Source organism: Gopherus evgoodei, chromosome 3 (genome assembly GCF_007399415.2).
Source record: "Gopherus evgoodei ecotype Sinaloan lineage chromosome 3, rGopEvg1_v1.p, whole genome shotgun sequence".
In the NCBI taxonomy this organism is placed as follows: domain Eukaryota; kingdom Metazoa; phylum Chordata; order Testudines; family Testudinidae; genus Gopherus; species Gopherus evgoodei.
The window spans coordinates 13555644-13571552 of NC_044324.1; the positions used below are offsets into that span (position 1 = coordinate 13555644).

General features: G+C 52.8%; 1 protein-coding gene across 1 annotated transcript in view; it reads left to right on the top strand.

Moving 5' to 3' along the window:
* Positions 1 to 3385, top strand: part of LOC115648033 (bifunctional epoxide hydrolase 2-like) — a 72352-nt gene extending 68967 nt beyond the window's left edge. The window contains exon 19 of the mRNA XM_030555111.1: positions 2122 to 3385. Coding sequence (XP_030410971.1) covers positions 2122 to 2206 — 85 coding nt within the window. The 3' untranslated portion in view covers positions 2207 to 3385. The remainder of the gene's footprint in view (positions 1 to 2121) is intronic.
* The last annotated feature ends 12524 nt before the right edge of the window (positions 3386 to 15909 follow it).

The following is a 15909-nucleotide window of genomic DNA, read 5'->3' on the forward strand; positions in this document are numbered from 1 at the left end:
TTACTGCGCTGCAGCTTCCGAGCCTGTCCTCCGGCAGCTTGCAGCTGGGTACAGAACTGTGCGATCCAGCCCGTTGGGGTGTCTGGTGTCTTTATGAGCTCTGTTAAAGCAGCCTCGTTAGCTTAGCCCATGTCATCAGCTGGCCATTATTCCAGCACAAGTAATTAGCAGAGAAGAGGTGCTGGGCCAGGAGGGATCGTCTCACGAGAACAGATTAGAACAGCTAAGTGCACGGCTCACAGAGAGGCCATTACCGGCAACATCTCCGGGGCACTGGAGGGGGAAGGGAACCGTGCATGGTGAGGCAAGCGGGCCTGAGCCGGAGTCGGGGGGGGAAGTTAGGAAAAGGCAAAAGTTTGTCAAAGTTCAGCCTATACATTCTATGGTCCTTATAGGGCCTCTTCTGCCCGAGCGTCTGAGCACCCCGGTTGCGAACATTGTGAATGGCAGATGCTCTCCAGCCCCAGGGAGTTCAGAGAGTCATTGAGCTACTAGTGCTAATCAAAAGGGCTGGGTCACTATTTAATGTATCCTCATCTACACCTAAGGTCTCTAGTTCTCTTCCCTCTATGGCAAGGCCTCAGTTTCCAGGGGAGGCAGGTCCTAGACTGCGCCCCAAACCCAGTATGTTTTCCCTAGCAGGTGCTGGTCTTTCCTCCTACTCCTGCCTGTTTCTGGCCTTTTTCCCTAGGCTTTGCTTCAGAGTGCATCCTTCCTCATCCTTCTCCCCCTCTTGCAAGGACTGGGTCTGATTTGTGTAGGCCCAGGCACCCCCCCACCCCGATACACACACACTTCCAGCAGTCTCTGAGAGGACTGGATATTTTGAGTCGGCTGCTTTTTTCCTTCTCTCCCTCCCACCATGTGACACATCGGTCTGTCACAAACATGTTTATCTTCACACACCCCTGGGAGGGAGGGTGTCACTAGTATCTCCATTTTACAGATGGGGAAACTGAGGCACAACGAGGCTAAGTGACTTGCCCAAGCTCACACAGGCAGCCAGAGTTCAGCTGAACTGTAAGAAGTGCTAACCTTCTCACCACCTCTCCCTTCCCCTTCCACGAGAGCAGCGAGTTCTTTCTTCCCCTTATCTGTCGCTGACTTCTAGCAGGACACTGCAGGTATTTGAAAGGGCCTGGCCCAAGCAAATAGAGACCCACAGTGGGTTGGCGGGGGAGGTGTAAATTAAAGAAGGCTCCACCCTTCCTTTAAATTAAACCATCTTCACGTTGTTGAAAGGGAAATGACACAGCTGAGATTCCTTTACACTTGACCATCAGCCAGGAGGTGAAACCCCCCCAACCTCACCTAAGTATCTGTAAATCTCCGTTCTATTTTGCTCTTATAGCTCTGCCCCACAGAAAGGATCCATCCTCCCAAATTACCCACATACCCCTTCTTCATGCCCCCAAACCTCCTTTGCACCTCTGAGAGAGAGAGAGAGAGAGCGCGCACTTCATCATCTCCTCCATAGAGACTCCTTGGGAAATAACCCCCTACCGACTGCTCAGCCATAACTCCTGGAATTAAATCCTGGGTCTGCCTGAATGGCAGAGAAGCAGCTGTAAAACAGCAAAACACTGGATTGCCTGATACAGGACTCTAATAACAAAGAATGAAAGGAGGGTCATAATTAATGCCAGTAAACGTGGATTTATGGAAAATAGATTTTTGTCCAACTCATTTTTTTGCTGAGATTACAAGTTTGGCTGATACAAGTGGGAGTGTTGATGTAATAGACAGATGTATTAGGGCGTTGGGCTTGGTACAATCTTTTGATTGAAAAATTAGAACAATAAAATAATTTACGTTCTGTTTAGTCAAAAAGACATTTTGGGGTCAAATTCCCAGCCTCTTCTAAGAGGCAGCCTGTATTTTGCTCACGTTAATGCCACCTCGTTACCAGCAGTTGATAATAAAATGTATCATTTTCTTCTAAACTGTTCATGGGAAATAACATTTCCCAACAGCGAAGCAGCACAGGCTTTGGAGCAGTCTCCCTAGGAAATGGATGGAAGCCTAATTCCTTGGGACGTGAAAGCTGGGCCGGAGAAAGCACAGTAAGGAGCAGTCCTAGCTTAATGGAGTGTGTTGTGTTTCTGTTTGTTGTTTTTACAGCCCAGCTGCTCTGAATGGGATCCTCATTAAGTGGCTGGAGGATGTTCACAACAGTTCTTTGCTGCAGAAGATTTCGAAACTCTAGTTTGCCCTTGGAAGATTTCAGCCTCCAACTTCCTGCTTCATTGGAGTATCTTGCTGCTTGTGCGTGGGTGTGGGCCCTGCCAGTATCACACTCCTGATAAGCTGGGTTTTGCCCTTGGGTTTTGGTTTTCAAGCTAGCCAGTGGAAAAGGGGGGGTAGCCTGGGCTCAGCTAGCCACATCAAGCCGTATAACTGCCTTCCTTTGTGCTTGCGTCGGAATGCAAGCGTCTGAGCGAGGGATTGTAGCATGACGCTCTGATCTGGGGCAGTTCTCCTGCATGTGTTGTGATGTAAGACTACGGTGACCAGATGTCCCGATTTTATAGGGACAGTCCTGATTTTGGGGTCTTTTTTCTTATATAGGCTCCTATTGTCCCGCACCTCCTGTCCTGACTTTTCACACTTGCTGTCTGGTCACCCTATGTGAGACACGACCTTTCCTAGCAAATGAGGAGGCCAAATCGAAGTCTCAAAGCTGCAGGGAGCAGTAAACCGAGCGTCGTCGTATACTTAGCAGATAATGTGAACTGCAGAAAAATAGAGTGGGGGAGGGGGAAATTCCCTGGCGAGGCAGTGACTGAACGTTTCAAGCTAGGATACAGAGTTTAGAGGGGACGGGTGACTTCCCAAGTGCCTCCTGCATCTACAGCTATTTCAGTTAGTAATGATACTGAACCACTCATCTGAAACCCTGTTAATATTTTGTAGGGTTAAGTTTCCACCTCTGGCATTCGAACTCACCGCTCAGGGTTCAATTTGGCTCGGCTCAGCTCGGCCCCCCAACCACAAAGGCCTGTTTTTTAGTTCAGACACAGCCAATACTTTTGCGATAAGAGATGAGGGGAGGAGTTTTTGGCTCATGAAATCTCCTGAAAGCAGCTAGCACCCCCTGATGTCCATTGTTCAAACTGGAGACCAGTGATGTCAGTTCTGACCTGGCCTTGTGCCCAAACCTTGGACCCTGGCCAGCAGCTAGTCAAGCCCTAAGCATTGCCTTGCTTGGCAGCAGTGTTTGTTTGCATTGCTTTTGTTGTCAGCTTAAGCCGTACATTTGCGGGTTTAATACGGGATTCACAGGATACTAATAGCTCTTTTATGCTGCTTTGAAAACTTGCTTCTGCTTTTGTTATTTCAAGCATCTTTTGTAAACCAGCAACCGAAATAAATGCCAGAACTGATCTCCTGGCATCCACTGTTCTTCCAGGCGGCATCTGGTTATGTTCATGCTGCTGGAGATTCTTTGTAAGGTGTGTTTGCGGTACATTGTTACAGGTACAGGTGTTTCAGAGAGAATGAACAAAACAGGAAAACATCAAGTGATCCATCCCCTGTCACCCACTCCCAGCTTCTGGCAAACAGGCTAGGGACACCAGCCCTGCCCATCCTGGCTAATACCTATTGATGGGCCCGTCCTTCATGAAATTATCTAGTTCTTTTTTAACCCTGTTAAGGTCTTGTTCTTCACAACATCTTCTGGCAAGGAGTTCTATAGATTGACTGTGCGTCGTGTGAAGAAATTCGTCCATTTGTTTATGGGACAGGTTGGAGGTGGAAACAAACACCCCGACACCTCTGGTCACCTGCTCCACACTCACCGCTGTGCTGCCGCATCTGAGTCCTGACTGCAGTCCCCTCCTATTCCTGCATGTGTGTGCGCCGCACAGTCGCGCTGGGTGTGTCTACACTGCAGCTACGAGTGAGCCGTCCAGCCTGGCAGACAGACTTGCACTTGTGTGTTAAAAATAGCAGCCGAGCTCGGCCCAACGGGGCTGGGTGGGGTGGGCTTGGACTCGGGGCAGGGGCTAGCCTGAGCCTCTTCCAGAGCTGCTACATCCACTCTGCCATTTTTTAGCATGCTAGCTCCAGCAGAGCTCATGCAAGTCTGTCTCGCCGCTCTAGCAGGCACATGGCTAACTGCAGTGTAGATGTACCCAGAGACCTCCACCTTCAGTCGGATACAAGAGCAAAAAAAATTCCCTGTCCGCCTCTGTAGTAGCTGTGTCAGCATTGCTGATCACCAGCTCTGTCCCCTATTGACTGGGTACATTCCACCAGGTAGAGACATTTCTCTCTTTTCTGCCCAGGCTTCTAAGTGCTCTTGGCGTCCTCTGTTCTGTGAATGCCTGCGCCAGTATTAACTGTGCTGTGTTTCTGAGCTTCTGCAAGCTTCATTATTGTGCTTTTTACTTACAGCTCATTAACGAAGGCAAACCCAGCGACCACTTAGCCTGCATTCTGCTAGCATTGGTGCAATGGGATATTACAGGAGTAGGCAAGCTATGGCATGCATGCTGAAGGTGGCACGTGAGCTGATTTTCAGTGGCAGTCACACTGCCTGGGTCCTGGTCACCAGTCCAGGGGGCTCTGCATTTTAATTTAATTTTAAATGAAGCTTCTTAAACATTTTAAAAACCTTATTTACTTTACATACAACAATAGTTTAGTTATATATTATAGACTTATAGAAAAGACCTTCTAAAAACGTTAAAATGCATTACTGGCACCCGAAACCTTAAATTAGAGTGAATAAATGAAGACTCGGCACAACACTTCTGAAAGATTGCTGACCCCTGGGATATTAAGTAGGCGAAAGAACAGTGTTTTCATGGTAAGCTGGAGATGAGTGACCCCTTATCTAAAGAGTCAGAGGCGCAGAGCCATGGGGCTGTATTTGCTGATGGCCTCTCGTCAAGGGGAAGTAATTTTTTCCATTCCATGGTGCCAACTCCTAAAGGGTCCCTGGAGTTTGATCTTAGTTCTTTCTCTCTTCCCTTCCCCCTCCCTTTTCTCTTCCAACCCACATGCTGTCGAATGCCAGATGCTCAATAATTAACTGCAAAACTGCTCCACACACACTTTCTACTCTCTCCATCAGCGGAGTATTTAGGTACGTTCCATCAATGCATTAAACGTGCTGGGAAGCTGCCCATGATGGTCTCTCTGATCCAGCTAGAAACCTCATTAGTAATAGTCTGGGGCTGAAAAGTGTCAGATTGGGTCACTTCAGGATGACTTTAGATATCGAGACTCAAATCCTCAAAGATATTTAGGCTCCTAATTTCCATTAATTTTCCTGGAAGTTCAGAACCTAAATATGCTGGAGGTGATAGGCCTGCCCAAAGAAAGTAAGACAAGATACAGAATAAGAACATGAGAATGGCCATACTGTGTCATACCAAAGGTCCATCGAGCCCCGTATCCTGTCTGCCGCCAGTGGCCAATGCCAGGTGCCCCAGAGGGACTGAACCTAACAGGTAATGATCAAGTGATATCTCTCCTGCCATCCAGTTCCACCCTCTGACTAACAGAGACTAGGGACACCAGTGTCAAAGGGCCAGACAGAGTGTAGCTCCTTGATGACATTCCTGTGCCATGACAAAGCCCTGTGATGTGCTGCCCCAAATGGAGACTGCCAACATCGTGACTGTGCCACATTGTAGGGTACTAGTCAGCGACGGGCACCTGGGATTTGAACAAGGGGATTTTCCCTGCTCAGCTGATGTTTCTGGGCTGCCCCAAATGGCAACGGCCTGCTCAGCTTTCATTGAAACCAGCTGTTGGAGCTGGTTGTTTAGAAGACAGGGAGGAATTGCTCCCCGCTGCTGTGTCACTGGCGAGGTAGATGGGTAACACCCTGCCTGCCCCTCCAAGAGGCCAGCACCGCTCTCCCCAAGGGGAGAATAACTTTGGAGGTGAGCTCCCTTTCCATGGCTTCTGCTGTGGCTGCCACTTAGTGCTAGCTGCAGCTCGGTGGGCTTTGCAATGGGCTCGCCCAGCCCCACCAACTGGAGAAAAAGCCACCAACCCATTTCAGAGAAGCCAACGGATGTTACTGAATTTCAAGCATTTCTAACCTCGTTTGGATTTGGGGCAGACATGTGAAAGCCAAGAGCTTTCTACTGCACCTGTTGAACTATGCGGGCAAGAGACAGGTGTGGCCTCACTGCCCAAAGGAGAAAACATGCACCTGTCTCCCAAGTTCCCAGGACTCCCCCAGCCCAAGTTCTGCAGCCTTGAGTTGAATCCTCAAAGGAGCAGGCACTGGGGACGAATCCTTCCTGGACACGCGACAGCAACTTCCATGCTGCAGCATCCAAACTCTTAAGGGCAGACAAGGAGTCAGAGCTAGACAGATGAACCCTGCTCATACGTCTCCCTCGAGTCATTTATCCCTAGTGCAGATGCCAATAGCTGCCTCTGGAGATGCTTGTCTGATGGATTAGCCTGGCCCAGTTACCAGGGAAAGAGCTGTTAGGGCTTCATTTGTAATATAAGTCCAATGCAAACTGCAGTCTGTGCTGGAGAAATGCAGCATCCAAGGTTGGGGTTTAATAAGCATTTGACGTCCCCTCAAGCCAGCCATGGGGTTCATGTTAGGGACACAGCTGGTCTCGAATTTCCACAGAAAGGATGTGTGGTGCACGGAAGCCTTTCCTTTCACATAAACCAGGAGAGACTGATGAAAGTAAGCACGCTCTTATCTAAAACTACTAATTATTTGCCCTGAGCACACACAGACATAAGCAATAGGTTTAGAAGATCCCAAATAATGACCTAAAATCAGAGTTGGCACTGAGTAATTAGCAGCAGGTCAGCGATGGAGTATGGGGAGTATGATGCCAGGAAAGTCTCAGGCTAGCTACAGAGAACTGCTCCAAAGTGCATTCCGTTATCGAGTCTTTTTGTGACTCACTTTTACAAATCACTCAGCTCACAGTGACCCCTGCTGGGTCATCACTTCTCCCAACTTCAATAAACTAGTAAATAATAAACAAACATTCCCAACACTCGTAGACATCACAAACTTCTGTATCAAAGGTGCCCCAAATGCCAGACCTCCATCCACTTATTTTCTTTGTCTCCAATTGTTGACTCTCTTCTTCCCTCCTCCCATGAGCAGAGCCTGCCAGCCTGCAGCTAGTATTTGACCCTGCCTCCAGAAGCCCTGCTTCTCCAAATGAATCCTTAACAAGTGCTGGTCTATTTTATTAATTCACAGTGACTGAATGCACACAGTGTGGCTGCAATTAGCTTGCTGCAGTTCTGTGGTAACACCCCCCACTAAAAGAGGTAATTAATATGAAGAGGAGAAATTGCTGAACAGCTGTGGGATAGTAGAAACCCAGAAGCAATAGACTGCACAGGATTCATAAAGAATAAATCCCACTGGACAAACTTGATTGCTTTTTTGATAGGATTATAAAATAAGTGGCTGGAAAGGCAAGCAGATGCTGTAATGAATTTTGAATTTATTAAAGCAATTGAGACGGCATCGCAAGAAATCTTCCTTGAAAGACTATTTCAAATTGGCTGGAAGGCAGGAATGGTACAGGCAAGTAGACACGCAGTGTGATGTGGAAGCAAACCAGGCCAATGAGATTTGGGCCTGTGTACACAAAGCAAGTGGTGGGAGGTGGTGGTATCTCTCTCTCCGGCTGTAGGGCAATCACACCTTGACTATTGCCTTCGTTAGCCAGGTGTCTTATCACTGGACTGAAACTGACAGATTGGAGGGAGTTCAGAGGAGAGCAACAAAAATGATGAAGGGGCTGAATTCCAAGGTAAGAGTTAAAGGATTAAAGAGTAGATAGCTTGTTGATGAGATGCCTGAGGTTGGGCACGAGTCTGCAGATATCTGGAGGGAGAAGAACTCTGTAGTGTGGCACCAGTTGCTATTTTAGAGCTGTGTTAGCTGCTGCAGAGTTAAGGCTGAAGTCACTGTGAGCCTAGCTGTAAGTTCTTCTTCGAGTGATTGCTCATATCCGTTCCAGGTAGGTAGGTAGATAGGTGTGTGTGTGTACGCGCCGCGCGTGCACGTTTGCTGGAAACTTTTTACCCTAGCAACTCCAGTGGGCCGGCAGGTCGCCCCCTAGAGTGGCGCCGCTATGGCACTAGATATATACCCCTGCCGGCCCACCCGCTCCTCAGTTCCTTCTTACCGCCGTGTCGGTTGCTGAACTGTGGAGTGCGGCTTGCTGTCCTCCATGTACCTTGCTCTCCTGTACTTTATTCGTAGTCAGAGTTGTAAATAGTTCATAGATAGTTTGATAGTATATTAGTTAGTGTATTGTATATAGTTGTTTAACATTGCTCGCGGGTGGGCCATTGCCCTCCCCAGCGCCCGGCACCGTGCCCATGCCTGGCTCGCCGAGCTTCAAGCAGTGCTCGGCATGCAAAAAGCCGATGCCTACTAGCGATCCCCACGATGCGTGCCTCAAGTGCCTGGGGGAATCGCACATCAGTGATAAGTGCCGCATTTGCAAGGCCTTTAAGCCTCGCACGAAGAAGGAGAGGGATCAAAGGCTCCGCGCTCTCCTCATGGAAGCGGCTCTGACTCCGGCACCGGCGGCGCAGTCGGCCAATTCTACTCCGGCACTGGACCACGTCGGCACCGGCAAGACTCCCCGGCACCGACCATCTCTGGCACTGGGAGCAGACTCACGACCCTCGGCGTCTGCAACACCATCGATGCAGGCCTGAGTGGAGCGCCCGGCACCTACCTTGGCCGCGGCACCGCCTGCAGGGCTGCTGTCGACTCCGGGCCCGGAAGGTCCGTCGAGTCCAGCCCCTCCTAGCTCCCCCTTAAGATCAGGGGTCGAGTTCCTAGTACCATCTACGCCAGAGACCTTTGCCTCGGCTCGGGACCTGATCGCAATGACGGAGCCATCGCAGCCTCAGCCGGCACCCCCAAGACGGGTAACCTCCAGGGGCAAACCGATGCTACGAGTGCTGTGTCCAGAGTCCCGGCACCGATCACCCCGGAGACGTGAATGCTCACGCTCGGGGCGCCGCTCGCAGTCCCGGCACCGTTCTCCCAGGCGGTACCGGTCGTACTCGCGGCACCGATCGGTATCTGCACGGTCCCGGTCTGGCTCCTCTCACCACCGGCACCGAGACTCTAGGAGCCGTTCACCTCGACGTTCGGCTCCTCGGTCGACCTCCCGGCACCAAACTGGTGGCAGGTCCCGATCCCGGTCGACCTCCCGGCACCGTGCCGGTGGCAGGTCCTGGTCTCCACTGCCATCCCGGCACCGCGCTGATCGAAGGTCGCGGTCCCGCTCCCGGCACCGACATCGCTCCAGATCCTGCTCCGGATCCTGGCACCGGCTACCACGCCGTTCCCGATCCCGATCCCGGCACCGATACAGGTCGTGGCACCGACCCTCGGCACCGAGGGGAGCGTCGGAGTCGGCGCACAGAGACACCTACCAAACAGGCTCAGCACCTCCGTGGCCTTCTTGGGAACCATCGATGTCTTCCCAGGCTGACAGTGCCTATGCCTTGGGCCAGGACAGACACTCGGCCCTGTTCCAGGACCCTCCACCACAGGAGCGAGGGCCTCAACAGTGGGGGTTTTGGACCCCATGGGCATATTGCCAAGCCCAGGGTCCACAACACATTACCCTCCGCCCTACGGGGGAACGCAGGCCACCGGAGGCGACAGTGTCTAGACCCCCTCTCTCCCCGGAAGCAGACGGCAGGTCCAGTCATCAGGACCCAGAGCTCCCTCCAGCCACGGAGGAGCAGCCCCAGATGGAACCCCCCCGTGGACACTCTGTTGCCGGGGGTTTCCTCATCGTCTTCACCGGATGAGGCAGTGGCGGGTACCTCGTCCTCCAGCCCTCCCCCGCTGGATCTTAGGACACACCAGGACCTCCTCCGACGGGTGGCACAGAACCTGGACTTGCAAGCGGAGGAGGTGTCTGAAATCGAGGACCCGGTGGTGAGCATCCTCTCCGCCGATGCGCCCACCAGAGTGGCCCTGCCCTTTATAAAAACAATCCAGGCCAACGCAGCTAACATCTGGCAGTCACCGGCCTCCATCCCTCCGACCGCTCGAGGGGTGGAACGGAAGTACATGGCCCCCTCAAAGGGCTATGAATACCTATACATTCACCCGACACCCTGCTCACTGGTGGTCCAGTCGGTGAACGACAGGGAGCGCCACGGTCAAGAGGCCCCAGCGCCCAAGTCGAAGGAGGCGAGACGAATGGACCTCCTGGGCCGCAAGGTCTATTCGGCGGGGGCGCTGCAGCTCAGGGTCTCAAATCAGCAGGCCCTTCTCAGCCGCTACTCCTTCAACTCGTGGGTAGCGGCAGGGAAGTTTGCGGAGCTCTTGCCACAGGACGCCCGCCAGGAATTTTCCACCATCCTGGATGAGGGCAAGAAAGTAGCGAGGACATCGCTACAAGCCTCTCTAGATGCTGCCGCCTCGGCCGCTCGGACCCTGGCCTCCGGGCTCACGATGCGCCGAATCTCCTGGCTGCAGGTCTCTGGCCTTCCACCGGAGCTCCAACATACTATCCAGGACCTCCCCTTTGAAGGCCAGGGCCTGTTTTCTGATAAAACAGACCCCAGACTCAAGGACCTCAAGGATAATAGGGTCATAATACGGTCGCTGGGGATGCATACGCCTGCGACGCAGCGCAGGCCATTCCAGCAGCAGAACCAACAGCAGCAGCGGCGGCCGTACCCTCAGTTCCGTCCGCGGCAGGACCTCACTAGGCGCCGCGGCAGGAACAACCGCCGCAGACAGTCCGGTGTCCAAACGGGGCAGAACCAAGGCTCCGCCAAGGCCCCTCCGGGACCTAAGCCTTCATTTTGAAGGTGCGCCCGAGGGCGCAGTACCAGTTTCCCCTCCAGATCCTTCCCCGCAGTTTTCCAAACGTCTTTCTTTTTTCCTCCCGGCGTGGACCCAAATAACATCAGACCGTTGGGTCTTGCGTACGGTGCAGGCCGGTTATCGCCTGCAGTTTTCTTCGCCCCCCCCCACCCACCATCCCCGTCCCTCTTCAGGGACCCCTCTCACGAGCAATTCCTCCGTCAGGAGGTGCACGTGCTCCTCGTCAAGGGAGACATAGAGGAGGATCCAGAGAGCGAGAAGGGCAAGGGGTTTTATTCCCGCTACTTTCTAATCCCCAAGTCCAAGGGCGGCCTCAGGCCCATCCTCGACCTGCGGGAACTCAACAAGTATATGGTGAAGTTGAAGTTCCGTATGGTATCCCTTGGAACCATCATCCCATCCCTGGATCCCGGAGACTGGTACACCGCCCTCGACATGCAGGACGCTTACTTCCACATCTCCATTGCCCCCCAGCACAGACGTTTCCTCCGCTTTGTAGTCGACCACCAACATTATCAATTTGCGGTCCTCCCGTTTGGCCTCTCTACGGCCCCGAGGGTGTTCATGAAATGCATGGCAGTCATTGTCACACACCTTCGGCGTTGCCGCATTCACGTGTTCCCCTATCTGGACGACTGGCTGATCCGAGGCACATCGGAGCTGCAGGTCCACGACCACGTCCGCAGGATCAGCAGCCTCTTTGCTGCCTTGGGCCTCGTCATCAACGTGGACAAGTCTACTCTGCTCCCCACGCAGAGGATAGAGTTCATCGGGGCCATTCTGGACTCTACCCTGGCCAGGGCCTTGCTACCCTTGCCCAGGTTCCAGTCACTGTCGGCCATCATTCTGCACTTGCAGGCAGCCCCGCTGACCTCTCTACGAACATGTCTGGCCCTCCTAGGCCATATGGCAGCCTGTACGTTCGTGACGGCATATGCCCGACTCCGCATGAGGCCTCTTCAATCTTGGCTCATCGCGCAGTACCGGCCGGCCAGACATTCGTTGGACACAGTCGTCACCGTCCCTCAGAGAGTACTGGACTCCCTTCGGTGGTGGCTGGACCAGTCCGTAGTCTGTGCGGGGCTCCCATTTCATCCGCCCCAGCCCTCGGCATCCCTGACTACGGACGCCTCAGACCTGGGCTGGGGGGCACACTGCGGCGCCCAGAGAAGTCAGGGCTTGTGGACCCCTCAGGAGATGGACCTCCATATCAACATACGAGAGTTGAGAGCGGTCCGTCTTGCTTGTCAAGCGTTCATCCATCTCCTTCAAGGTCGTTGTGTCGCGGTGTTTACCGACAACACGACGACCATGTTTTACATCAACAAGCAGGGCGGCACCAGGTCCTCTCCCCTGTGTCTCAAGGCAATGTGCCTCTGGGAGTTTTCCATAGCCCATACCGTTCACCTTTCCGCCTCCTATCTCCCGGGAGTGCGGAATACTCTAGCGGATCGACTGAGCAGATCCTTCCGTTCGCACGAGTGGTCCCTCCGCCCAGACATCGCCCTCTCACTCTTCCAGAGGTGGGGTCGTCCCCGGATGGACCTCTTCGCGTCCAGGGAGAACAGGAAGTGTCGAGCATTCTGCTCCTTCCAGGGTCTGGAGCCAGGGTCTCTAGCAGATGCATTCCTGCTCCCACGGACAACCCACCTGTTTTACGCATTCCCTCCCGTTCCGCTGATACACAGGGTTCTCCTCAAGGTGCGCAGAGACAGAGCCCGGGTGATTCTCATAGCTCCAGCATGGGCCAGACAGCATTGGTACCCCATGTTGCTGGACCTCTCAGTAGCCAACCCAGTTGCCCTGCCCCTTCATCTGGACCTGATCACCCAGGACCACGGCAGGCTCTGTCACCTGGACCTTCCGTCTCTGCACCTTACGGCATGGCTCCTGCGTGGTTGACAGGCTCCGAGTTGTGCTGATCTACCCCGGTTAGGGAGGTTCTCCTGGGCAGTAGAAAGCCTTCCACCAGGGCTACTTACTCAGCTAAGTGGAAGCGTTTCTCCTGTTGGTGTTCGGAGAAAGGTCTTCGCCCTATGGAGACTCCCATCACCACTATTTTAGACTACATCTGGTCCCTCAAGACCCAGGGTCTGGCGTTGTCGTCCCTCCGGGTCCACCTCGCGGCCATCTCCGCATTTCATCCTGGAGTGGACGGATGTTCCGTCTTCTCCCACCCTATGGTGGTGAGATTCCTGAAGGGACTGGAGCGTCTCTATCCACAGATCCGCCCTCCTGCCCCTTCATGGGACCTCAACCTGGTCCTAACTCGGCTCATCGGTCCTCCATTCGAGCCATTAGCTATTTGCTCCCTGCTCTACCTCTCGTGGAAGACCGCCTTCCTAGTAGCCATTACCTCAGCTAGACGGGTGTCAGAACTACGGGCCCTCACAGTAGACCCCCCGTATACCGTCTTCCATAAAGACAAGGTGCAGCTGAGGCCACACCCTGCCTTTCTTCCCAAGATGGTCTCAGCTTTCCACGTTAACCAAGAGATCTTCCTCCCCATCTTTTTTCCAAAGCCCCATTCGTCCCGCAGGGACTCCACTCGCTAGATGTCCGTCGGGTGCTAGCATTTTATGTGGACAGGACCAAACCATTCCGCAAGTCCCCCCAGTTATTCGTGGCGGTAGCGGACCGAGTCCAGGGGCTGCCGATTTCCTCGCAGATGATATCTTCCTGGGTCACCTCCTGCATCAGGACCTGCTACGACCTGGCCCACGTTCCGACGGGCTGTGTGATTGCTCACTCCACCAGAGCACAGGCGTCATCGCTGGCTTTCCTTGCTCACGTGCCAATCCTAGAGATTTGTAGGGCGGCGACCTGGTCATCGGTCCACACATTCGCTTCCCATTACGCCCTGGTTCAGCAGTCCAGAGATGATGTGGCCTTTGGCTCTGCAGTACTCCAGGCCGCGACTTCTCAGTCCGACCCCACCGCCTAGGTAAGGCTTGGGAATCACTTACCTGGAATGGATATGAGCAATCACTCAAAGAAGAAAAGACGGTTACTCACCTTTGTAACTGTTGTTCTTCGAGATGTGTTGCTCATATCCATTCCACACTCTCCCTCCTTCCCCACTGTCGGAGTAGCTGGCAAGAAGGAACTGAGGAGCGGGCGGGCCGGCAGGGGTATATATCTAGTGCCATAGCGGCGCCACTCTAGGGGGCGACCTGCCGGCCCACTGGAGTTGCTAGGGTAAAAAGTTTCCGGCAAACGTGCACGCGCGGCGCGTACACCTACCTACCTGGAATGGATATGAGCAACACATCTCGAAGAACAACAGTTACAACGGTGAATAACCGTCTTTTTCCCCAAATAAATCAGTCCCGTGGGTATTTCCCGCCTCATCCTAGAGGACAATTGTCCTAGGAAGGTTTCAAATAGTTGGAAAAGAAACATATGTTGAGAAGGCTTAAAGTTAGAGTGTGTTGATTTAAGTTACTGGTTCAAATTCATGCCAGGGTGGCAGTGAGAGGAAGTCCTTACCAATTGCTCCCTGTTTGATGGGTGAGTTCTTGGGCTCTGTGCCCGCATCCTCAGAGATGCCTCCTGTTGATGGCTTGGTAGAGACTGGGACTGTGGGGCCCAAGAAGAAACAGGAGATGTCTCACACTCACGTTACAGGAGACTGTGATTAACCTTAGGCAACAATCTCTGGGCCCCACCTTGAATTCCTGCCTGACGCTTTAGCTGGCCCAAGCTCTCCTGATGTCAAAGGGAGTTTTGCTGAGCTAAGGACCAGAGTATGTGGCCAGTGAGTGAGGCCTTCAGGAGAGATTTATGGTGCTCCCTTGGAATATGGTTCTGATCGGAGATGTGACAGTGGGAATGTCCCCTTACTGCTCATGTCTGCAGCTGCTGATTTCCTGTGTTTCTCCCGTTCTTAGCGCTGCAGCTGGAAGGAATCCCACTCTGCTTGTGAGTCATTAGCAGTATTGACAGCTAGCTTTGGACTGTGGGATCTTAATTACCAGTCTGAGCTTGTAACAAGTGGCAGAGAGAGCCCCGATGGCGTTCAGGGCTTTGATTGTCAGCTACAAAACTATTACTCGCAACAGATCTCCAGTGCTTGCGGAATGGACACATTCTTTTACTCATTTTAAGTCCCTACCCCCCATGTATAGCTTTGGTGGAGGGACTCTGTAATGTGCCTCCCACACAAAGATTATCGGCTGGCTAAGCAGGGATGGTTTGATCATTTCTCCTGGGTAGGGTGATGGGTTCAGTTCATTCCAGCTGTTCTATAGACAGTTGTGCAGGGGTAACACACTGCCTGTATATGAGGCCGGCTGACACTTACAGATCAGATCGACCAAGCTATGTTAATCAGTGCTGTGAACAATGTTGCACCTTGAGCGACATAGTTATGTCGACCTAACTCAGCAGTGGGCAAACTATGGCTCACGGGCCGGATGCTGGGGATGGGGTCTGGGGCTTGCCCTGCTCCAGCTAGGGAGCAGAGTGGGGGCCACTCCGCACGGCTCCCTGAAGCAGTGGCATGCCTCCCCTCTGGCTCCTATGCATAGGGGCAGCCAGGGGCTCTGTCCTGCATCCTTCCCCCGCCCCAAGCACCACCCCTGCAGTGCCTATTGGCCGGGAACTGCGGCCAATGGGAGTTGCAGGGGCAGTGCCTGTGGATGGGGCAGCGCATAGCAGAGCTGCCTGGCTGCACCTCCGCATAGGAGATAGAGAGGGGACATGCCGCTGCTTCCGGGAGCCACTTGAAGTAATTGCCGGCCAGAACCTTAGGGTTAGGGCTATATTGATTTTGTGTGGTACTAATTAAGTCAAATGCCTTACAGAAACCTCAACTAGTATGTCAACACAGTTACCTTATTGAGCAAACTAACTAAAAAATAAACCACAATATCTAGTTTATTTGGCAAGACCTACTTCCCCTAAAACCCATATTCATAGAGAAAGTCTCAAGGGACCATGGTGATCATCTCATTGGCCCTGCACAGTACGGGTCATCCCTGAATGAATTCCTGCTTTAACAAGAGCAGGTCTTTCATAAAGGCATCCAATCTCGATTTTAAAATTTCCAGTGAAGGAGAATTCCCCCCTCCCCATCCCAA